We start from the raw sequence: 25968 nt of genomic DNA on the forward strand, positions 1-25968 counted from the left end.
ACAACTATACTGTGGGTTTTTATTTCTTTGTCCTAGGTGTTATCTTTCCGGCGGATTTCATTGTAGAGTTTTCTAGCTACATCATATCTGATCGGTAGATAATACCGTGATGACATTTTCGGACAACTGATTATGATGTAGGTGATATCTTCTGTTAACTCCACAAAGTCTGCATCGTTTGTCACATTTTATTGTTTTTCCTGCATCTCTGTCCCTTGTGTCCATCTGGTACTTGGCTGATATTTCCTGTTTATATGTATGTATGTATGTATGTATGTATGTATGTATGTATGTATTATGTATGTATGTATGTATGTATGTATGTATATACGTACGTATGTATGTACCTATGTATGTATGTATGACAGGATATTTTCAGTTTCCGTCAACCAAATCCACTCACAAGGCTTCGTTCGACTCGGAGCTATAATAGAAGACATTTGTCCCAGGTGTCATTGAATGGGATTGAATCTAGAACTATGTGGTTGAGAAGCAAAATTTTTACTACAAAACCACGCCGGTATCTCTCTCTCTCCCTCTCTCTCTCCCTCCCTCTCTCTCTCTCTCTCTCTCCCTTGGTATACATACATACATACATACATACATATATATATATAATCTTTTAATTGAGTTAGTCATTGTACTGCACTCATACTGGGGCACCACCTTGAAAGGTTTTCGCCGAATGCATCGATTCAAATACTTAATTTTTTAAGCTTGATTCTTAGTATATAGGATCTTTTGCTGAACCGCTAAGTTACGGAGATGAAAACAAACCATTCTTGGTTGTTAAGCGGTTGGCGGGTGATGGACACACATCTTTTGTACTTGTCTAGCGTCTCGGATTTTACCCGACCACTTCCATGCATTCTATGCTTTTCTAAAGAAAATTTATAATTATATATATATATATATATATATGGAGGCGCAATGGCCCAGTGGTTAGGGCAGCGGACTCGCTGTGAGTGTTTATTGAGCGAAAACACCTATAGCTCCACGATTTACGGCAAGGGGGGGGGGATCCCTGCTGTACTCTTCTGCCACAACCTTCTCTCTTTCTTCTGTTGGCCTGCTTGCTTAGCCAGCGGGGTGGCGTCATTTGAAGGCTAAAACAATGCGAGGCGCATTGTGACCAGCGATTTGTAGCAACATCTGATAGCCTGGTCGGTCACGGTGACAGTGATATATATATATATATATATATATATATATATATAAGACAGGCTTCTTTCATTTTCCGCCTACCAAATCCCCTCACAAGGCTTTGGTCGGCCCGAGGCTATAGCAGAAGACACTTGCCCCAGGTGCCACGACGGTGTTCCACATAGTTTCCATCAATCTCCGACTGCTTCCGGTCTGTCACAATGTTTCCAAATGGATAACGATATGAAAGGCTCCTTTACCAAAATTATAGTAAATATAAATCCGTTTGGATATGGAAACAAAATAGAATTCTTATTTTGCAGTCCCTGAATTTCAGTCGTTATACCAATACCTAACTTTACCATTTGATAAAGATCGATCAAATAAGTGCGAGACGGAAAGTTAAAATTTATCTCGATCTTAAAGTTTACTTATGCGGGAACTTACCCCAATTTTCAGGGTGTACAAATACCTCTCCACCACGAACGCCACAACTGTACAAGATGCCCACTATTGGGCAGGACGCTAATTTTCCAAAAGTTTATCTTCTAGCTGCTGCTGCTGTCTCTCTGTACTCGATTTCGGTTAAGTAGACTGGAGTATTATGAAATGAAATGCCTTCTTCAAGGACGCAACGTGCCACGGGTTCAGGAACCGAACCCACGGCTTTATAATCTCGAGTACAACATCTGAACTGCTAAGCTATGTGTCTTCGATTCAAAACGTAGTTTGATAACAGAAAATCCCTTGAGGGCAATGTCTTCGAATGGCTGCAATTCAACGACTAAAATCAATAAATATAAAACAAAACAAACTATTCTGCTGTTTCAATGTAACATGTTTCTGAAAAAAAAGCCATTGTAAATAAAAAATATAAACCTACGCATCTTATATCAAATATAAATTATAAACACAGTTTCTGTTTCTTGTTATTTTTATTTCTGTCAGGCATATCTGAAAGGACACGAAGTGAACCAAACTATCACAAAGTAAGTAATATCATCACATTTCTTTTTCTTGTTTGTCAACAGCCTGCGTTCATACGATATGAACATAGATGTCATAGCTGTGTTATATTTGAAAAATTATTTTCGTGACTGAAAAATAATGTAATTGATAGCTTTCCGTAGTATTTTCAACTTCATTGCAGAGATATTTTCTTCTAAATATTACCACAATGTTGACAAAATCTATAAATCCTGACTATGTTTTGGGGAAAGAAAGAGATAGAAAGGAAGAGCAGATATCTTTTAACATACTTGGATACATTAAAAAATATATAATCCAGTTTTAACCTATATTTTTGTCATTTTGCTTCACAGACTAACTAAACAGCTGGAATCTTTAGAAAAAAATGCGTCTTAATGTTATATATTCACTGTCTTTCAAGCTCAACAAATATTAAGACACTTAACGAGAGAATCTAAGGAAAAACAAAACATTCGCTCCTTTACAAGTCTAACAAATATTAACACTTTTAGTGTGATATGAGTTTGCTGTTTATAAATCTTTGCACTATTTTTCTTTTGTAAATTTCAGTTTGTTTAATTTAGAGAACTTACATAAAGACGGACGGACGGACGGACGGACGGACGGACGGACAGACAGACAGACAGACAGACAGACAGACAGACAGACAGACAGACAGACAGACAGACAGACAGACAGACAGACAGACAGACAGACAGACAGACAGACAGACATGTTTATTAGCCACACAGGGCTGCAGACAGACAGACAGATAGATAGATAGATAGATAGATAGATAGATAGATAGATAGATATGTTTATTAGCCACACAGGGCTGCACACAGGCGGGATAGATTACAAAGTAGAGCTTTTCTTTCGGGGAGAGAGAAGAAAAAAAAAAGAAGAGGTAGGTTAGGTTATCGATCAAAAGGGATCGTAAAAGGGAAAGAAGAAAAAAAAGGAAAAAATGGTAGATAGATAGATATTAATCGCTCTAATGATAAGCGGCTAATGTCATTAATCAAAAGTATTTGAACACTGCTGAACTAAACGTAGAAATGCAAGGGAGACAACTCAAAATGAAATTTAAAAAAGCATAATAACTTCCATGTTTGCTGATAATCGTACACTACTTGTCAAACACGCTTATACTTTTCCTTGTATGAGATTAAAGCTCAATGATTTATTTTCGTTTCTTCTCTGCAAGTCATAGAAAAATTTTGAACTTGTTCATTTCTGTTAAACATAATAAAGATAAGCTATAATTAAAAAACATGCTAGAACGCCGAGAAAAAATGTAGTAAACTGTGGAAGAATTTATAAAAGTCAATAGGAAATTATTTTGTATCAAGAAAACTAATATTTTCCACAATATTCGATTTAATTCCATAGTATTTTTGTTTGTTGTATTGGAATGTTTTATATATTTCTCTTTATACTTTACATTGTCGAGCGGTTACTGTTTACATCTCGCTCTGAGAAAGTGTGTCTCACATCACTTAGTTTTCCTCAAATTGATCTTAAGGGTAAAGAATATGTAATATTTTACAGTATTTAATAGTTTTCACTGGGATTAAAATATTATCTGATTATATGGCTTTATTCAATAGCCCCAATTTCCCAAATAATGATTTTGTTATCAGACACCTCACTGTCTTTAGCGGGTTATTATGATTGTTCATTGGAATTTGTAGTGTCAACAAAATAAAAAAAATAGCCGGTAGAAATATTAACTGAGGCACTAATTAAATTTAGTAGATTAGATCGTTTTAATTAAATTGATATTCTTTTATTCTTTTACTCGATACAATATTCTTAATATAAGAGAAAGCGAAAAATTTATAGTGGATTAACTTGTGCGACATATCTTAATTTTAGTTATTTTAAGAGACTGAGGATTAAAGACAGGTTTGTCTACGTAAAGAACTGAAGGTAATGGGTTATTTAAAAATCTACGTTGACACACTATTTTAGTTTGAAGCCAGGATATTACGAAATTCTTAAAACGTTTTATATCTGTAATAGATTCATAATATGTCTGTATAGCCGTCATGTATTTTTTTGCTTTCCTTTTAGGAATCAGTCTAATCTACTGCTTGGTTTGGCTGCCATTTTGTTTCTTGTGATCAACATCACATTTGCGACGCTGACTTTGAGGGCCCAAAGATACAAGAAACGTTTTGTGATGGAATATTTGTACGCACGAGTAATTATCAACGATGGTTTGTTCCTGGCTACAGCTTCGTTCCTAATTATTGTCATTGTCAAACTTTCTAAAGTTCCTATTTCCAAACGTTCCCTGGAAGCAAGGGTAAGCATAAGTTTTAATAACAAACTTCTACACTTTTCCTGTATACTTTTTCAATTTCCTTTTTTAACATCTTATACTTAATATAAACTTCTCCAGCGGAAAGTACCAGAAGGACCTCGAGCTTAACCCTACTAAAAATATCTGCCAAATCTCAAGTTACACTATATTGTATTATACAAGGACACGATACAGAAGATAATGTAGTAAAAAGGGAACGGTATTGTTGCAATGCTCTTTGAGACTTATTTGATCAAGATTGACCCGGAGCTAAACAGCAGCATAAAACGCAAGCAGTAATTTTATCTTATTCAAAATATTACTTTTATAGAATAACCAATCACTTTTATACATATACACGTAGTCTTCAAAGTTGAATCTAATTTTGATATGGTTTAACTAGTATTGTAACTACATGCCAACTCTTACAAAACGAACAAGCAGTACAAAGCAATACTTGAATCATGATCATATTCTACTTATAGACGGATCCTCTACGTCTTGGGTGGACAAACTCACGACTCTCATTCAATCAGGATTGGTGTAGGGCTTAACAACATAAGCAGTGTTTTAGTTTTTTCTCTCCGTGTTGTTTTATATAATTTATCGTTGCATCTGGGACGATAAGATTATTTTGGCCACTCAGTGCTTGTATTGATGACTGTAGTCTAGATCTAACGTAGTACTATAGATGCAGACATGCGTGAATAGTTAAGAAATTCGCTTTGTAACATCGAGATCTCGACCTCAATTTACTGCGTAGTATCTTGGGCAAATGCATTTACCTTAGCCTCGTGAGTGCTAATCCTCGAGAATTTGTGTATATGGGAAAATGTTCAGAAGCTTGTCGGATGGCCTGTAAGTGTAATTAAAAAATTCAGCCTTGTTGTATATTTTTCATATAATTCTTCTTGAGAATTACCATAAGGGTACACGTTTCTGCGCAATGATTAGCCACTTTGCACGTTAATTCAATGTTTAGGCTGTGCAGTTACCGAACAGCTGAATGCTTGTACGTTGAAATCAATGTGAGAGTCCACCAATATGGTAAGTATGTAATAAACTTTAGTGATATTTAGACAGTTATATGAGACAAAAAACATTTTATATTAAAAGTGTTGAAAAGCTAAAGTTTATGCAACACATGTGATGAGAGAAAATTAAATATTTGACTGATAGTATTTTCATCAGTGAGGGTCATGAACTGGTAGAATCATTAGGATTGTCGAAGAAAATATCTAGAAATATTTAGAGTATTTACATCTGGAATTTAAACCCTGCTAAGATCAACTTTGACTTTCATTGTTGCGGGGATTGATAAAATAATGTACTAGTCAAATACTTGTGTCGATTTAATAGGCTGGACTTTCATCAGCAATCCCATACAAGTTTCGCCTCCTTTTAGCTCATCGGCGAGAATATAACATTTCCATGACTTGCTGAAGTCTTAATTATGCTTACTTAATATCAACAAGTTACAGCATTCTACATTTTACTGCAGAACCGCAAGTAGCGCGTTCAAAGATATCTCGCGTCCTTAACGATTCTTTCGTTTATATAACTGTCTGGTTATCAAGTGAGAGGCATTTCTCTTGCAATAATAAACATACATTAGTCTGAGATTTAGTGGAGAGATACGACTGCTACTGCTGGCACTTAAGATTATTGGCTACAAAGGCCCACAAATAAAGTGAGATCTTGACATTTTCAGGTGATTCACTATTTATGTAGTTATACTGTATCGATGGTCAAGAATGTATAGTTGCTTTCTGAATGTAGGACTGAATCTACTGACAACTCGTCAATATATGAACAATAAAACTTGTTAGCTTTCTCAGTCTCGTCATAGCAGACACAAATATGGTAACAATATTTAGTATGCTTGAGTACTTCGACCTTAACGAGATTAGAAACGTGATACTGAACTCATTTGAAAAATATATATTAGTGTCTAAAGATATTCTGAGTCGGCTCCTGAAATTTATATTCGATAAATGTTTGTTTTCATTTCACTTATTCAGATGTTCATTTAATTTTCGAAACATTATCTCTCTATTGTAACAATTATTCTTCTATTCAACTTCAATTTGCTATTTATAATGTCGTTGAGTCCTATTAACACATTCGACATCCACTTCAGAAGTGAATTTTCTCTTGAATTTACTTTGCTGTCTTAATACATGTTTGTTTAATACAAGTTTTTCTTACGATTGTCACAACATTGTTTCACCTTCCTTTAAAACAATCAATGTCGTTTCTTATTTCATTGCATCTATATTTACTGTCATATTTGTTGATTTCGTATGTTATTTTTTCCTACATTAATTGAATTCTATTTATATTTAAACTATGTACATCAGTTTATGTATAGAGGTGCAGTAGTTCTGTTGAATGAGCTCAGAGACATGATTGCGTGGTTTAGAAATTCACTTCGCAACCACTTGGTTCCCAGCTCGATCCCACTCCATTGCATTTGTGCAAGGACCGCTTTTTCTATAGTCTCGAATTGACCAATATCTAGTAAGTGAAATTTCGTAGATAAAAGCTGTGTAAAAGCACACAGACATACGCACGCACGCACACACACGCACATGCACACGCACACTCACATGTATGTATACGCATATAATGAGCGTGTGTGTGCTTATAGTTATACCAGTCTAAAAACCAGTGTTGTTATGTAATGTCTCTTTGGGATTCTTTACGCTCACAGTTCGACAAATAGATTCCGATAAAATAGGTATTAGACTATAATATACACTAGGGTTGAGATGATCGGCTAAAATTTTTGAAGGCAGTACCCCAGCCTGGCCACAGTCCATGACTGAAATCTATAACATATTCAATTGAAACGAACTTATTAGAAAAATTCGACCAATATTGTCAACTAATGGTTGGCACCATAAGGTGAAACACTAGTTCTCATTTCGTATAAAATCCTATATTTTATCAAACGGCCTATAATGTTTGAAACCTCTTGAAAATATCCAATAATATAAAACAAAATACTCATTAACCCTTTAAGTTAGGGAGTCAATATGCCGGAGGTATGCTAAGAGACGAAGCCGCCAATAACGGATTCCGGTTCTGAAGCCAATTTTAAAATGGTATATAAAAAAATTCAATTTTAGAATAATTTTGAGGATTAATCTCTTGAAATCTTTTATCTTTTATCGTTTGCTTGTTTCAGTCATTAGACTTTAGCCACGCTGGGGCACCGACTCGAAGGATTTTAGTCGAATGAATCGGCCCCTGTACTTATTCATACTTATTCGATACTTATTCATCGGTCACTCAAGCCGCTAAGTTACGATGACTTAAACAAACCAATATCGGTTGTCAAGCGGTGGGATCAAGCAAAACGGCATTTACCCTTACACATATATAAGATGGGCTACCAAACAGTTTCCGTCTACCAAATCCACTTACGAGGCATTTGTCGACCTGGGAATATAGTGAAAGACACTTGTCCAAAGAGTGATGCAGAGGGAATGAAACCGGAACTATGTGGCTGGAAAACAAACTTCTTACCATGCAAATATTAATTAGTGTACGTAAATGATACAATACAGAATTTAAGCTGCTATAAAATATATCGTACTTTTTAATAACGACTCCTTGAATGAATCACTTTTCCAGCGTAAAGCAGCGAACATATAATGCTATTAAATGGAAAATACATTGCGAACTTAGTCTATAATTTCATTCACCTGACAATTGATGAATATGCAAAATACTATTATTACTAATTTTTCACTTTGTTGTTCCCATATTTTTCAGTCGATATCTACATGTACAGTTGTCGGTGTATCTATATTCGTACTCATTATGTATGGTTCTAGAGCTCTCTACAACATGCTTGCAGTGATGCCAGCTTTGAAAGGACACAAACCACGATTCGGTTACGGTTGGGTTGATGTTTCTGATCAAGCAAGTACATTATTTCACTAATTCTCATAAAACCTTTACTTTCTTTTAATATATGTCAACAATATCCCTCTTTTCTTTAAGTTCATGACACAGTTCTCCAAGAAATTTGGTGGTTAAATGAACGGTACATCGATAACAGACAGAACGTAATCTATTTTTATAGATATGGTTTTCAAAAATTAGTTATGAAAACTCTATAAATATTTATTTAAGGGATGCTTCGTCATTATTGTCCTTCGCAAGATACTAGATACTATAAAATGCATAATTAAGTAAACCAGAAACCTTGTCTAATATACTTATTATAGACTAGATGATCATTCCGTTTTAAAATGTTATGAAAACTAGGCTCATGTTTAACCCATGTAATTTTTCATCAATATAACAAAACGTAAAGGAAAATACATCTTGTATTTCTACCTTAAATGTGCATTCTTTAAAAGTAAAGTCAGATTGAATTATTACCAGATTCTGCTTTGAATTAGTCCACTATTTGTATTCGCAATCAACCTTTTGATTTGCTTCCAAACATTGAATGGGGAAAACTTCAATATATTTGATATCTCTATTGTTTAGTTCATTGTAAACTTTAAATACACATTATACAAACTAGCTTTAAAAAAAACTTCAGTTAACATTAGTTGAAAAAAATTTTCTCTAAAATGATTCTCCGAAATCCTGGTAAAATGTTTGCCGTCCATAAAGTATCTAAACTTAGACTCAACGAGAAAAATATTTTTGAGGTAGTTTCACCAGATAAAGAATCACAGATGTTCCTTTTACTGCATCGATATTTAATCTTTACTCAATCAGATATTAATTTCAGTCTTTGTAAATATTACTGATTTAACGTAACATGCAAATACTTTCTGCTGTAAAATTTAATCTGGTAATATTTTGTTTTAAAATTAACATTTTACCTGAACAGAAACATTAGTAAATAATATAAGATTCGTCCATAAGCTATGTGTTATAATTAGTATACAAAGCCGACAGAACAGAGAAATCGGAAAAGACCGTTTGGTGTGCCAGATGGTCTTACTGAATGGTTGTAGTCAAAATCTTATTGAATGATTGAAGTCAAAATATAGGAATTTTAAGGAACAAAGAAGTTATGACGTTAACTGTTTTCAAAATTAAAAACCCGAGTAACAACTGTTCTTAAACTTATGGTTGATAAGTGAACATTCATAAATATTTGTTATAGAATAAAACATAAAGCATAAAATAAAAGAATCACAGAAACAAATCATCTAAGCGAGATATTTTCCCAAGCATATTTTCAATGCAAGTGTAAAAAATCTTTGGCAAAACCGCTTGAGCCTTCGGACAAGATGCCTTATGGTATTTTATTCCGGCGAATTGAGTCTGTAGGAAAATCATTTGAGCATTGGAAAAAAATGTCTTACCTTATTATTTTGTTTATTTAGGCCCTGAGTTCAAATCATGCCAAAATCAACTTTGCCCTTCATCCTTTTGGGTTTAGTATACCAGTGACGTACTGGAGAGGTCGGGTCTCTTCCGAACTTTCAACTCCTGTGCCTATTACTAAAAACATTGATTTGTTTGATCTGTTGGGCAAAGTTGTAGATTTCCAAAAGAGAGAAGTGTTGATCAGATTTTAGTAGTGTTAGTAGAGTCGATGAAATTGATAAAAAAAAAAATGAGTTGTAATTTCTGACATCCGGAACTTTCTATTTTACGTCATTCATAAATAGCTACGAAAATGAGTTGATGTAGATATTCCCTGCTGATCAATGTAGATCCTCCGTCGGTTTTTCGGATGTGCATTTATCGATTACCAGCTTACAATGAGTAAGTTGCTGAATAATCCACGGACATGTGTGTACCCTTAACATAATTCTTAGGCCGAATCGGGTTTACATATCTGATAAACAGTTGAGGTACAGATACAATCTATTCGGTGGGCTTCTACTCAATTTCCATCCACCCCATTTCAATAATGATTTTATTGCTAAAGACCCAATATGCTACTAAATTATTGTGAAATGGAAATTTTATTTAATTTGTTTCTTTCTTCCACTACTTTCGTCAGATCTGACTCATACATACAAGTCAAATCACGACTAAAATACAACTCGATCGTATTTAAAAACCGTTTTGAAGAATTAGAAAATGTCGAAATTTATCGGCATGTTTCTACAAAAGTGAGAATAATTGATACTAATTCTATATTTTGCTGTCAATATTTATATTATTTTGTAATTAACATTTTATACACATCGGCTTCTTAATTCCTACCTTAAATGTATCAACATATTTGTTAGTAACACAAAAGAGTAACATCATTTCTCTTCACGAGAATCGTTTATTTCACATGTTTCTCATAGCAAAATAATTTATTCCTGAACTTTTTTTCGTTATCATTTGTCGATGCTAATCAACATTGGCTAAGATTTTACTGTTTCCTAACATTAACTTGATCTCAATGTAAGACAATTAGATTTTAACGGTCGGTTAATGAAGAAACAATTGAAAAACGATAGAAACCTTTTCCATTTCATATATTAATAAAGAGATTAGAAACTAATCCAATTAAATCCGGTCGACATGGGATAACAATGAACAATATCTTATCGACTGTAATATAAGAGGATGACAATTATATTTGGCTTCAGTATAAGTGTAGAATCTTATTAATGAATGCATAAAAATCTTCCTTTATAAATCAACAGTTTGAAAATGAATTATTTCTCGCATTATTCTTCTTATATGCTTTTCTTTCCTTCATTACGAAAATAAGTTGTTTATTTTTCAGATAATTGCCTGCTCGTTACTGAATCTAAATAAAAATCTTATTAATTTATTGAGAAACATTTGAAAGAAACATGGTTGCCATATTTTTTCAATTGCAATCAATATAACACTGTTTCTTGCATCTTAAATAGCTATCAACAGAAAACTTGAATTTCCAAAATTCCGGAAAAATTTATATTGTACCGGTATAGATTAATATTTAACAATTCTTTCCAAATAATCATTTTCTTTTTAGTGGTTGTCTGTTATTTTCTAAATGACCACTAGATTTTTACAGACACTTAGATGAACTTTACCTAAAAGAAAAAAAAAACAAGATGGATATGGTTGGAATTACTTTGATCAAAGGTCAGCTCGATTAAGACAGGTCTGGGGTTTAAACATTTGAAACTTATATTATGGAATACCGTCAAATAGAGAACTATGATAAGCAGGACTGACATATGTTGATATAAAATTAGTATCGTCTTATTAGTCAAAAATGTTGACTCATGGAATCCAAGGCTGGTTGGTGCCACCTAACCACAAAAGTCATTGATAACTTGTTATCAATTCCTTTAATTAGATTCTATTTATTACAAATATATTTCTTATATGAAGTGTGTCATAATTTATCAGAAAAATTTAACAGTCATTTTGATTATGCTCAAGGCTTTATTTGAAGCTTACAACGATAACGAAACCAAGATCCACATGTAAGTATTTCTAATCCGTCAAATAACTTTTCATGTGGTTTAATAACAGAACTACCCTCCGGAGAGCTTGCTAGGGGCACTAGGTCTGTGGGATGACCGTTCTTACGTTACAAGGATGTTTGCAAAAGGGACATGAAGGCCTGCAACAGCAATATTAGCAATTGGGAAGCAGTTGCCAGTAATCGTGGAGATTGGCGACGTACCGTAAAAGAGGGAACACAAAGGAGTGACAGAGAGAGAGAGAGAGAGAGGAGAAATGGAAAGACAAGAAAAGACGTCAACAAGAAACTATGACATTACAACCAGCCAAGAACAGTCTTCGCTACATATGCGACACCTGCCAGAGGGAGAGTTTGTCCAGGATAGAACTACACAGCCACAGCAGGAAATGTATTAGGACATGAAATGTAAAAGCCGGACTAGATTATCTTATGCGCAACTCCATTGTCTCCCGAGACAAAAAGGATGCCAACCAACTCTGATTGATTAAAGGTCTACTCGTCCATAGCGAACACAAGACTAAATGACAACTTCATTAATTACTCCGCTCAGCACTAACAATATTCAAACACGGAAAATACGAAAGTTTCTGAACTGCACATTTGGAACTGCTTCAATAATAGAGTTGAAATAACTATACTTCAGAAAGCCAAGATATTTTCATTCATTGAATTTACCGAAATATGTCCACAGTTGTCACGGTACTTCCAAAGAGCAAGTCTATTTCCCAATGCATTCTATTTTTTATTAATTTTAACCAATTCAAATTTTGCGGTTGTCTCCCCTGTTTTTCTTGAGTAGAATTAATCAAGCTAAGAATTTTCTATCCTCACTTCAGGTGCAATTTTAATTAAAATTTCTTGTCTCACTAAATTATTTTAAAACTAATTTTTACCATTTGTCATTATTTTCTGTCGCAGTCATACGTGTAATCATATTAATTTCTTTGGTCAACAAAGAAAAATGTATAAATTTCAAGTTAGGCAGTTTTCGTGATTTCTCTTTGAGTCAATTTAGCTAGTTATAAAATCTTTCATTGATGGTACAAATTTCTCATTATTCTGTCTAATGAGATGAAAATGAGCTGAATTAAATAGCTGTCTTATTTGTTCTTATTTTTATATCGCGCTTTCTCTACATTATCGGGAATAGCTCTGTGCGCCGTGCGTATGTTCACTTTTTTTGTTTCATTTGGCTTTGTTGCTGCTATTGTATTAACGTGTTCTACATGATATGTGAGCAATAACAAGTAATGTTATTTTTGGCATATGTGATTAAATTCTGGGGGTTTGTTTGTGTATTTGTATATATTTTAACATTCCCAAAGCACCTTTTATTATGGGATTGCTTGTTTTTTTATTTACATTCAGGTTACCTCTATTTTCAGTTGTTTATATTTGTATAATTTCTCTATTTCTTTGAGAGATATATTATTATACGTTGAAACTGATACTTCGATTAAGAGGCATTTCTTTTCGTGGTTTTCATGATAACAGTATCTGGTTGCATTTTCTTCATTGTCTTGTCTATGTATATTCTCCCAGAAGTCACTTTGTCATTTTCTTAGTTCTTTTCAAGTGTATGCTTATAATGCCTCTTTTCTTATGGTTATTCATAATACTGCCATTAACTTCTAGTATATATAAAACTCAAATCTACAAATGTATATTTTTTTGACTAATACTGGGCAGCTAGTGACACTGTGGTTAACTGCTTCTTTCCCATCACATATTTTACAGTTACTGTATTCTGCTTCATTGTATACGTTTGGTGATGTGGGGGAAAAGGTTTTGATTCTATACCATAATCAAGAATCTTCCAGGTTTAGCTTTCAGTACTACCGTTTTCAGCCACTATTTGCGATTGTTCCTTCTCTAATTCCTTCCGGTCTTGGTATTTGTTTGAGTTCTTCTTACTATCATTTTATCATGACATTCCATGATAAAACTCCATTTCTGCTCAGATATTGGCTTTCTCACAGCGCCTATTGCGTGTTTTCTTTATGCCACATAATAACCAGTTACATCAGTTTCTGCTTTATACGATTTGTTGGTTTCTTTAGAGAGAGAGAGATGCTTTTGTTTTGATTGCTTGTGTATTAAATCTTTTTTTACTAAAGTGGGTTGCAGAGTTTTCTAATATGACTATATTCCTTAGCTCTTATATTCGTGGTAAATAAAATCGTTTTTACTCAAATTTTGCTATATAATTTAAATAGTCATTTTTTTCTGTGGTCTTGCAAGTTCGTTTAGCTTCCGCCTGAAAATACTATAGTTTATTAGGACAGTTAAAGAGAGTGTTTATGCTTTCTACCTTCTTTTACATTTATCTATGATTTCGGTATTAATCTAATGCATCTATAATATTCCTTCCAAATATTTTCATTTATTTCTACACAGCACAGTGTAGTTCATTGATTTCTAAGTATTTATATGTCTGTTTGTGTGTCTATTAATGTTCTTAGTTATTTTCCTCTCTCGAAGGCTGCCACGTTCTTAACTTTTCCCCTTTTTGAATTCGAATCTTATCTGTATGTCCTATTTCAAGTAGCATTTCTAGTTGTTTATCATGTGCAGCGTACGATAGCATTTACATCCAAGTCCAGTCCGGTTAAATATGTTGGTCAAAATTGTCAGTGTCAAACCGAAAAATCACTTGTTAGAGAGAAAATGAGTCTCCTTGCATTACTCCTTTTTAACCCTTTAGTGTTTAAACCGGCCATGCAAGGCCAAAATTGTTTTCCTGTTATATGCTCAAACCAGCCAGCTCTGACCTCTCACACCTACCCTACGAAGTCATTCTAAAAATAAACAGGGACATCATCAAAATCTCAGAGTTACAAGATGCTGTACAATTAATTTAAAACAATGTGATTAAACAGGTTTTACATTTGACAGAGTAATCTGAATGCTAAAGGGTTAAATAGAAATAGGCTTAGCTTTTATAACTACCTCTTTGGTCTCCATTTGCAAAACTTGCTACTTTCTAATGACCTTTTCTCTTGTATCATCTTATTACAGGTGTTACTCATGGGTAATATTTGCAAGTCCATGACATACTCAGATTATTCTTTTGCAATTTTTGATTATTGTTTTGTTGATCAGAAATTAATTTTTACAGTCATATGAGCACTTACAGCTCCGTCCTTCACTTTTGGAAGAAATCATGTTTTAAATTTTTTTGTGCGGTATTTATTTAATTTAATGTTTTGTGGTTTGTTTGAAGGTTAGCAGTTTAATTTCTTTTCTTTTTTTCTTGGCATTGTAGATTAACATGGCATTTCTCCTCAGCGGACCATAGATAACTATTATTTCCAGCCCCATCAGTGTCCCACAAATATTTCTAATGGTATCTTATGCCTAACTAGAAATCTGGTGTCTTATATCCTGTGTTTCTTTTCTTTGGCGTGCAACGTCTGGGTTACTTCTGTTGTTATGGCCCATCTCCTTCGGTGTTTTGAACAATGCCATCTGTGAAAACTCCTTTATTATCATTGCTGAGTGAGAGCAACGCATACCATCAAAGTGACGCTGGTGTAAAATATACGAATCCCAGTATACCCATCATGACTACCCGTCTGATAAGGGTACACCAGACACATGCATCACAACATTATGTACACGACATGGTAATCTCATATCAAGATAAACAGTGCATTACCTTGCAGGTTGGGTCTAGTCAGAATTTTCTTCAGGTCGAGTAGCCCATCCCACTCAAAAGGTTCTTGAATAAGAGTTGTTTAAGGATGTTGATCGAAACACCCATGTTTCCAGGGGTAAATTATTCAAAGCCCAAAGAATTCATCTCAACACATGACTATGATGTTGTCCCACTGCTTCTGCTCGTGATCAGAGATGCACTTATCGTCAGCCACTAAGGGACATGCTCAACTGGTTAAGGTCATGCAACTGACAAGCAAATCTGTGGTATTGTGCAGAATATTTGCTGAAGCCCATCTTTTATACCAAGACAAAACAATGTACACGATAACAGAAGCCATGAGAACCAGTGCTTGATACTGCATCAGAGCATTTATCATCATCATTATTATTATCATTATTATTATTATTATTATTTTTTTATTATTATTATTATTATCATTATCATTATTATTATTATTATTATTATTATTATTAAGGTGACAAGCAGGTAGAATCGTTAGCATGCTGGACCTAATGCTTAACGGTATTTCACCCAGTTTTACAATCTGAGTTCAAATTCCGCCGATTCCTTTTTCGCTTTTCATTCTTTCGAGATCGATGAATTAAGTACCAGTTGCGCACTGGGATCGATATAATAGGCTTGCTTCTCCCCCAAAATTTCAGGCCTTGTACCTAGAGTAGAAAGGATTGGCGTGCAGGCCGAATCGTTAACACACGGGTAAAAATGTTTAGCGGCATTTCGTTTGTCTTTACATTCTGAGTTCAAATACCGTCGAGGTCAACTTAAGCACTGAGCTGGCAGAATTGTAAGCACGCCGGGCAAATGGCTTAGCCGCATTTCGTCAGCCTTTACGTTCTGAGTTCAAAATCCGCCGAAGTCGACTTTGCATTTCATATTTTCGGGGTCGATGAAATAAGCACCGTCAAGTGCTGGGGTCGATGTAATCTACTAGTCTTCTCCCCTCTTTTTTCAAGCCTTGTGTCTATAGTAGAAAGGATTACTGTTATTATTATCACTAACAGTTCCGTGCTTTACTACACATCGAACTACCATTGGACATTTTCAGCTGTATATCAGTTTTACTATAATTAGAGATTGTTAGTCCATCACTCAGTATATTTTGATATCTGGAAAAAAAAGACGCTGTAGGTGGTCGCCCATGCCCGATCCCTCAAGGCAACGTATCCGATTCAGAAAGAGAGCAAAAAATAGGAAAAAAAAACAATCCTGTACTTGACTGATAATTTATTTATAGACCTCGAGACGTTGAAGGGCAACGTTGATTTCGAACTTTTTTTATTAACCAGCAAAAGTTGATTTGGAAATACTATTAGGAAGACACAGTGTATACCATCTTTATACATATTCAAGTTAGACAAAACACTTGAATAAAATCAATCTTCTCTTTTGTTCTTACTTGTTGACATATATTTCCTCAACAGCCTGTATGACCATTCAGATGGCCTACATTTCCAGTTAATGTTTATAGTTAAATTCGTCTTCAAGTGTATGATTAATGACCAAATGTCTTTCACAACAATTTCTTGATCGGTAGAATTCGGGGTAAGAAAAATTCTGTTGTAGTGGCAAAAGACTTTCGACATTTAGACTAATCATCTAAATACAAATGACCGATCAATTTGCGCATTACTTTTATCAAAATGCTTTTAATGGCTTTCACTGCTCTCTTTACAGGCGGACATGATCAATTTGAGTAAAGGCAAAGCTTACCTGTCCTTCACTACAGTGCTTACTGTTTGGGAGTTGATACCTCTCGTAGCTGTACTTATCTTTTTCAGAGTAAAAAGAAGTGGTTCCAGTAACCAAGTAAGTCCTTCAATACTGTTTATTGGGATGTGTATTCGTGTTCTTCATTTGGCTTTCAGACTTGGATACTTACCTCTCTCCCTCTCTTAAACATTTCCCTAATCTATTAAATTTATTTTCCCACTTCGTGCTACTTTGGGCAAGTGTCTTCTATTGTAGCATCGAGCCTACCAAAGTCTTGCAAGTTGATTTTGTAGACAGAAATAAAAGAAGCCCGTCGTGTATATATATATATATATATATATATGTATGTGTGTGTGTGTGTGTGTGTGTGTGTGTGTGTGTGTGTGTGTGTGTATATGTATGTATATATGTATATATATATGTATATGCATATATATTTATGTATCTTTGTATATATATGTATTTGTATATATATATATATATATATGTGCGTGTGTGTATGTATATATATATATATATATATATATGTGCGTGTGTGTATGTATATATATATATATATATATATATATATATATTATGTGTGTGTGTCTGTGTTTGTCCCTCACTACCTCTTGACAACTGGCGCTGGAGTGTTTACGTCCCCGTAACTTAGCGCTTCGCCAAAATGGACTGATGGAATAAGTACTAGGCTTTAAAAAAAATAAGTCCTGGGGTCGATTTGTTCGACTAAAACTCTTCAAGGCGGTATCCCAGCATGGTCGTAGTCAAATGACAGAAACAAGTAAAAGATAAAACTGAAATACGATTTGATAAAATATTTTAGAATTTATCCCTTGTACTCACCACAAGCTTTTTTTTTTTCTACTTTTGGTTACTTTTTACTTAAATCACTTTTATTTGCATGTCTGAATGCATAACTGTTGCTACTTATTATTATATAAGTAGTTTTAAGGAAGAAACATAATACAAGACGTATTGAAGTATGACAGCTTGATAAGGATCTTTTCGGTTTGACCGGCAGTTTTTTCTAGCGGTGTCATATGAAATTGTCACCCATAATTATGACCCTAGTATCTGTCTATTGCATTTCTATCTGTTTTAGGGTTAGGGTTAGTTAGGGTTAGGGGTGGGGGAAGGGTATATTTTTTCTTCACAAATGTAAAATAAACCCAATCTGTTTCTTAAACGAGGGACATATTCATACGGCACAGAATGTTTTTTTACCTCAATAGACGACACTGATTGGTTGAAATTGCCGAAATTGAAGAAAAAACAACAAATATCTTACAAACTATAGAATTTTCTCAATAAAGCCAAGAGAAAAAGATGTTTTATAAACACATTCTACCAGTATACGAAGTTTAAAATTTTTTAGTTACCTAGAAATTATGTTAAAAACTGTTGTTCAAACCGAAAAGATTCCTTGATAAATATTAGCATTTTGGAAATACCAGACTTTGCGCTATACAGTAAAGTATTGAGTTAGTAGTAGTAGTAGCTGTAGTCATGATGGTGTTGGTATAATGTAGTATGTATAGTGGTACGCGGAATTGTTTCACATTGTAGAAGTGTCGTTCACACTTGAAGTGCTTACAAAAATACTTGTATAATTCAAGTAGATGTCAGTTTATATCTTAAGATTACATGAAGATAATATATTTCATTAATATAATTTCGCACAATATATACGACTGTAGTGTTTCCAATATATTTGCCACTCTAAATACATATTAGCTACACTTGGAAGTTACCATTTACTTCAAAGTTATTCGTTCGTGTGAAATTTTGTACAATAGACGCTTTTTCAATTGTTTCATATTTCGAATATTCGAGTTGATACTTGAAAGTTGTAACTTATTCTGATATTACTTTCTCAATTGTTAAGATGTGTTCTTTTCGTTGAATTTTAGTCCTTCTACCTGACATCAAGTAGAAATATTACCAGTCTACAGTCATTGTAGCGTATACATTTGATGAAACTTAACTGAGAGGAAGCAAGAAATATTAACATTAAGCGACCATAGCAAATATATATTTGGAAGTATTTTAGATAATGTAAGATAAAGAGAAGGATGTATTGTTACTGACGAAATACGTGAACTTATATACATTTTAACATGTTAAAGTGCATGAAGCCATGATAAGTAAAGGTCATAGGAGTGTCTGCCTAGTGGTATATACGGGAGCTGCTGAAAAGTTCTTGGATTTCAAGGTGTCGCGAAAGGCCTGGCTGGAAGCCCAACATTCCGAGTTCTTTTACAGGGCTTGGAAAAGCTGAAGGACCGCTGCAATAAGTGTGTGAATCTGAGAGGAGAATATGTTGAATAAAATCATAGTTAACTGATCCTCCTGCGTTTTTGTTTACCCAAAGCCAAGAACTTTTCATCACTCCCTTGTACATATATAATTTAATTGACATTTAATTCAATTTGCTTCATCGAGACAATTGGATTTAGTCACTTACATACTAAGCTAATGCTGTTTACATGTAACGCAATAATCACTGCTTATGTAGACAACTGTTTGAGAATCAAGTTCGAAAATTTAGTGCATAAAATCGATTAATTTCAATCAAATGTTACGGGGTTGTTCAAGTATAGATATATAGAGAAGAAATCCTGTTTTCTAATTGCTTTCCACTGGAAAGAGATTTGTCACTCCTTTTGCAGCATTAGCTTAGTATGTAAGTGACTAAATTTAATTCTTTTTCGTTTGTTTTAACTGGGTTATTTTGTTGGATTGCTAATTTTTACTGTAGTGGATATATTTTGAGAGCTGTCCCGCAAATCATTAGCCTGTCTTCTCTTTTACATATCACACGTTCTCATTCTTGCCATGGCTTTGTCGTTGTCCTTGTATTGATGTAAGTTTAAAAACTTAACAATCGACTTGCACTTTCACCTGAGCAATGGTCTTCTTTCTTATTCTTTCTTATTGCATAAAGGCATTCGGTTGCACAATATGTACCAATTAACTTTGGAAAATGACTTTTATATTTTTAGTAAATACAGTTGTGTATGTAGTGTTGTGTGTGTGTGGTTGTGTGGTGTGGCGTGTGTATGGTGTAGTTGTATATTAGCATGAATGTATGTGTATATATATATATATATGAATAAAATTGAGCTAAGGCAAATAACTGAGAGGGACCAGTGGCATGTATTTCAACAACATCTGTATGTATGTATGTATATATATATATATATATATATATATATATATATATATATAGATATGTGTATGTGTGTGTGTGTGTGGTGTGTGTGTGTGTGTATGTGTGTGTGTGTGGTGTGTGTGTGTGTGTGTGTGTTGTGTGTGTGTGTGTGTGGTGTGTGTGTGTGTGTAAAGTGACGATAAGTACTAGTAATACTACTACTAGCAATACTAGTTCGCACCAGTATTGCTAGAAGTAAGAATCAAAACAACTCTTAGTCACGATAAAGCAATTATCATATGACTGACAAGGGAGATAAGCTCCCTACAGCTTCCGGGGCATAACCAAATCACCAGTGATAATTTATAATTTTCACTTTTACCATTTATAAAATCAGCGGTAACTCTTATAAATTGACAAGGCGATCCAGTTTAACCCTAGGCAACTGGGTAAGAGGCACTGACGAGCATTAACCAAATGCGAAATCACTGGTGATCTGGCTATGCCCCGGAAGCTGTATGGAGGTCGCCCTACCCTTTTCAGTCATAAGATAAGTGCTTTTTCGTGGCTAAGAGTTGTTTTAACTCTTATTTCTAGCAATGTTAATGCTAACTAGTACCCTCAGATATTTTAAAAGGCGTTTGTACTTCTGCCTTTCGGTTGTAAATTGCGAATAATATCACCATTAGTATTTAAAATTTTCACTTTTACCATTTATGAAATCAGCATAAGATTTCTACGGTAACTGACAGGGCGAGCCAGCCGGGTAAGAGTGACTGAGGAGCATTAATCAAATGCAAAATCCCCGGTGATCTGGCTATGCCCCACAAGCTGTAAGGAGCTTGCCTCCCTTGTCAGTCAAAAAATAAGTGCTTTGTCATGGTTAAGAGTTATTTTAACTCTTATTTCTAGCAATGCTAGTGCTACCTAGTACTCTGAGACGCTATAGTGACGTTTATAGTTCTGCATTTCGGTTGTAAATTGCGAATAAGCCACGTTTATGATATATATATATATATATATATATATATATATATATATACATACACATACACACACATGCAGTAATCTCTCGCCATATCGCGGGTCACCTATCGCGGTTTATTATTTAAGCTTACGTCGATTCCTCCGTGATGTTGCTTTGCATTTATAATAAAAAATTATTTATACAAATTATAAAAATAAAAAATATGTGTATCGTTCAGTACTGTCTCTACTTTGCAGCTTATCACCAATTTCAGGCTATTTTAGAACGTAACACCTGCGATAGTCGAGGGATTACCTTATATATATAAATGTGTGTGTGTATAAACATATATATATATGTGTGTGTGTGTAGAGTCAATAGATGAGATCCGGAGATTCTCATTATGGAAAACACTTTGTAGCGCTCAAATGATTCGAAACTTAGACTCCGATGTCTTTACAACGGACCTATTCCGTGGAGTAAAGAAAATCTGTATTCTTTGGTTTCTTTCTGTTCGCATGCATTCATATTATATATATATATATATATATATATATATCACGTGATCACGTGACCGACCAGACCATCAGATGTTGTTACACATCGCTGGTCACAATGCGTTCGCATTGTTTTAGCCTTCGAATGACACCACCCCACTGGCTAAGCGAGCAGGCCATATATATATATATATATATATATATTGTAAACCCAAGCTGTTTTATTCAATTTGCTTATCCACATAATTCTCTCACATCTCCTCTTTCTCTCTCTCTCTCTCTCTCTCTCTCTATATATATATATATATATATATATATAAAATTTGTATTTTTTATTTATTTATTTATTGTAGCAGATCCTAACTCAACACTCGCAGTATTTCAATGATGAGAGAACAGCACTTCGCAATCCTAAACATTTCATACCGTAAGTAATACGTCGTATAATTTATTTCTAAGAATTTATTTCTAAATTCTAATTCACTGTTTCGAACTTACACAATCGAGTTATATTAATTTGATAGATAACACATCGCTTATATAAAGGAAAGTGTGTTTCATTTCGTAGAAAGAATGATGTATAGAGCAGGTGGTCTGTTTTCTCTTAAGAATATAAATGATATATATATATATATATATATATATATATATATATATTATGAAAGACCAAAGAATTGTCAGTAACAATTGAATAGTGGATTCTATACTTTGTTATATTTAGCTTTATCTATGAGTGATTCAATCGATAAAGCTAAGACTAAAAGTGATTTTTGAAATTCCCGACTTTTTCCAATTATACTGAGATGGGTGAGTATTTGTTCTATTCAAGGTTTCTCTTTTCGAAAACCTGCTTTATGATCTGTAAGGTGTTATATGCATCTATTGCCATTTCTACGGCATTGTATACAAGTGAAACACGAAGGCAAGATTTGTGAAATGGTCAATATTTTTCATCGCCGGTACCTTATAAATATGTTGAAGGTTACCTGGCAGATCCTAGACGAAGAAATCATGAGAAGAGCTGACCTAAATAAACTGCAGGACACCATCGCAGCTAGATAAAGAATTTATTTGCGCCAATGTATTGCGCCAACCGTTGGAGAGACTGACATGGACAGCCGTCAAACGAGTAGTTGAAAAAGGAAGGAAAAAGAAGAGCAGGCGGATGAAGTGGCAAAGCACTTGTATAGGAAGATTTGATCGAGATGGGTGTCACCTGGGAAGAAGTGTGCAGTGTGACTCAGAATGGTACCGCTTATAGAAACTCTTATCTGTAAGCGAATGGAGATCATCTTCATTACGAGTGTATAGCGTTCAAATGTGACCAAGGCCTACTTCTTTTTTCCTCCTTCTTACGATGAATGAAATATGTACCAGCAATTTACAAAGTGTGGAGGCACATGGCCTAGTGGTTTGAGCAGCGGACTCGCGGTCGAGGGATCGCGGGTTCGAATCTTAGACCGGGCGATGTGTGTGTTTATGAGCGAAACACCTAAGCTCCACGCGGCTCCGGCAGAAGGCAATGGCGAGCTTCTGCTGACTCTTTCGCCACAACTTTCTCTCACTCTTTCCTCCTGCATCTCGCAGCTCACCTGCGATGGACCGGCATCCCGTCCATGTGGGGAATCTATACGTCAAGAAACCGGGAAACCGGCCCTTATGAGCCAGACGTGGCTCGAGAAGGAACAAACAACAATTTACAAAGTGAACTGAATCGATTATATACAGTCTCTTTTAAGTGGTTAATTCGATGTCTTGTTTTTAAAAGCATTGATATACAGGACAAACCCTGAAACAACAAAGGTTTCTCATAATTTTTCTCTCTCTTCCTCTTTCTCTCTATCTGTTTATCTGTCTATTCATCTATCTCTCTGTCTGTTTTTCTATCTGTCTATCAACCTATTTGACTTCCTGTCCATCTATCTGTCTCTGTCTGTCCTCTACCTATCCTTCTATCTATATGTGTATGTGTTCTGTTGAACATATAGGAGAAAAATAACTCAATATCCGAAAGTAAGGCATGTATTCTTATTTTTATTCAACTGTAAAGTTACTCATAATTGAATGTCTCAAATAAGTGCAACGCACGAAATTTTGGCGCTTGAATCACTTATGAGATTTTACAGTTAATTTATTTCTTTACTGCCCACAAGGGGCTAAACACAGAGGACTACAAGGACAGGCAGACGGATTAAGTCGATTATATCGACCCCAGTGTGTAACTAGTACTTAATTTATCGACCCCGAAAGGATGAAAGGCAAAGTCGACCTCGGCGGAATTTGAACTCAGAAGGTAATGACAGACGAATACCGCTAAGCATTTCGCCCGGCACGGTAACGTTTCTGCCAACTCGCCGCCTAAGTGTTTGTATGTATGTCTTATGTAAAAGAATTTAGGGAAGTCAAGTAAGTCAGGATTACCTTGGAACTAAACAGTAACAATCATCTACCAAATATTCATTAGATAAACTGAATGTTATCTGAATATTGTGTTAAAAATAGAATACGGAAAGAAACATTTATGTGTTTGTTGAAACCATAAGCTCTAGTAACATTGCATGAAAATATTCCATTAATTTACAGTTATGTTTCTCTTTACACGATTTGATTTTTTTTTTCTGTTTTTCTTTTTCAGTTCGATGCTCTCTCACTACGCAATCCCGACACCATGTTCAATGTTTGGCTCACCTCGAAGTGACGCTCCATCGACAAGTAGCAACTATGACGTCATGTTCCATGATCATATACTAACCACAACCTATCCACCATCCAATTCTCCAAGATACGGATCCCTGGCTGCCACCTGTACCCTACATCACTCACCGCTAGGCAAAATACAATAAATTTCTTTATAAACGACTCTCATTCGAGCAAATCAAATGAACAACTGTATAGCTTCGATGAACAAATACATTCGTGCTTTATTATCGCATCGTATATATATTTTTATGTTCCTCTATAAATGAAGAGGGAGGAAGGAAAATCAGAAACTTTTGATTTAATATTGATCACTGAATCTATTTTTCTACCGATTGACAATATTAACATTTCTAATCTGTAAATTAGATTCGGTGAAGAAGTAAATATTTAATATCTATAACAAAATTAATATTTTTGGTCTGTTGTGGTTTATTTCATTCCGTCTATTCGTCATGTTTCTGAAAATTATATTTTATCCGGTTATAGTTCAGCCAATATTATGATGATTCAAGGCAGCGAGCTGGCAGAATCTTTAACACGCCGAGAAAATTGCTTATAGGCATTTCATCAGTCTTTACGTTCTGAGTTGAAGTTCTGCCGCAGTCGACTTTGCCTTTCATCCCTTCGGGGTTGATAAAATAAGTACCAGTTGAGCACTGGGGTCAATGTAATCGACTTACCCACTCCCTCGAACTCGCTGGCCTTGTGCCAAGATTTGAAACCAATATTACGGTAATTCAAGGAAAAAAATATGTATACAACTTGGCTATATAACTGTTTTTACAAATGTATTTCTTGGAATACTTCCCTCTCCCACCAATTATGCAGGTACTGTTTCAAGAATTTTTACATGTCGAATTTGAAACGAGTTCCTTATTATGAGATTATGTTGACTTATAAATGAAATCTATTTATCTCGATTCTATTTACCTAATTGTTAAGGAATTACATTTTCCTCTGTTTGATTTGATACGTCGAACTGATGTTTTCATCTCTCCGAAGAAACTGAATTAATGTTTAAAAAACGTAATTAAAAAATATGAAATTTTTATACAAAATGCCTGTTTTTATACTTAATGAATATGTTTATTGTACATCCGAAGAAATTAATAAAGAAACCGAGTGAAATTTTACTAATAAAAGATGTAATAATAATACATTTCTAAATTATATGTATGTATAATATGTGACAATTATTCGGTTGCCATAATAAAACTCTGAATTTCCGATGTCGGGGCGGATATCTGCTCCGGCATCTCGTCAGTTATCAAGACAATCAAAAAATGCTACGAAAATGACCGTTAAACAAAGGGAAATTACAATGTGATTGACCGTTATTAAGACAAAAGAGCTATTTGATGATCGTTAAATAAGGGGGAAACCGAAGGCGAGAAAGTAAAAAAGTAAAAATGCTCATAGAAACGCGTATGCGCACA

At 34.5% G+C, this 25968-nt stretch overlaps 1 protein-coding gene and 1 long non-coding RNA gene across 2 annotated transcripts in view; one reads left to right on the top strand and one right to left on the bottom strand.

Moving 5' to 3' along the window:
* The window catches only part of LOC118763986, a 27022-nt gene extending 12333 nt beyond the window's left edge, over positions 1-14689 (bottom strand). The window contains exons 1-3 of the long non-coding RNA XR_004999757.1: positions 14512-14689; positions 6851-6860; positions 3758-3763 (exon numbers count right to left, since the gene is read on the bottom strand). This is a non-coding gene — a long non-coding RNA (uncharacterized LOC118763986). The remainder of the gene's footprint in view (positions 1-3757; positions 3764-6850; positions 6861-14511) is intronic.
* The window catches only part of LOC115213025 (integral membrane protein GPR137B), a 77015-nt gene extending 51328 nt beyond the window's left edge, over positions 1-25687 (top strand). Inside the window, exons 3-8 of the mRNA XM_029781924.2 lie at positions 2092-2132; positions 4189-4423; positions 8201-8350; positions 17182-17313; positions 22186-22259; positions 24468-25687. Coding sequence (XP_029637784.1) covers positions 2092-2132; positions 4189-4423; positions 8201-8350; positions 17182-17313; positions 22186-22259; positions 24468-24675 — 840 coding nt within the window. The 3' untranslated portion in view covers positions 24676-25687. The remainder of the gene's footprint in view (positions 1-2091; positions 2133-4188; positions 4424-8200; positions 8351-17181; positions 17314-22185; positions 22260-24467) is intronic.
* Positions 25688-25968: the final 281 nt, after the last annotated feature.

This window comes from Octopus sinensis, linkage group LG6, assembly GCF_006345805.1.
Source record: "Octopus sinensis linkage group LG6, ASM634580v1, whole genome shotgun sequence".
In the NCBI taxonomy this organism is placed as follows: domain Eukaryota; kingdom Metazoa; phylum Mollusca; class Cephalopoda; order Octopoda; family Octopodidae; genus Octopus; species Octopus sinensis.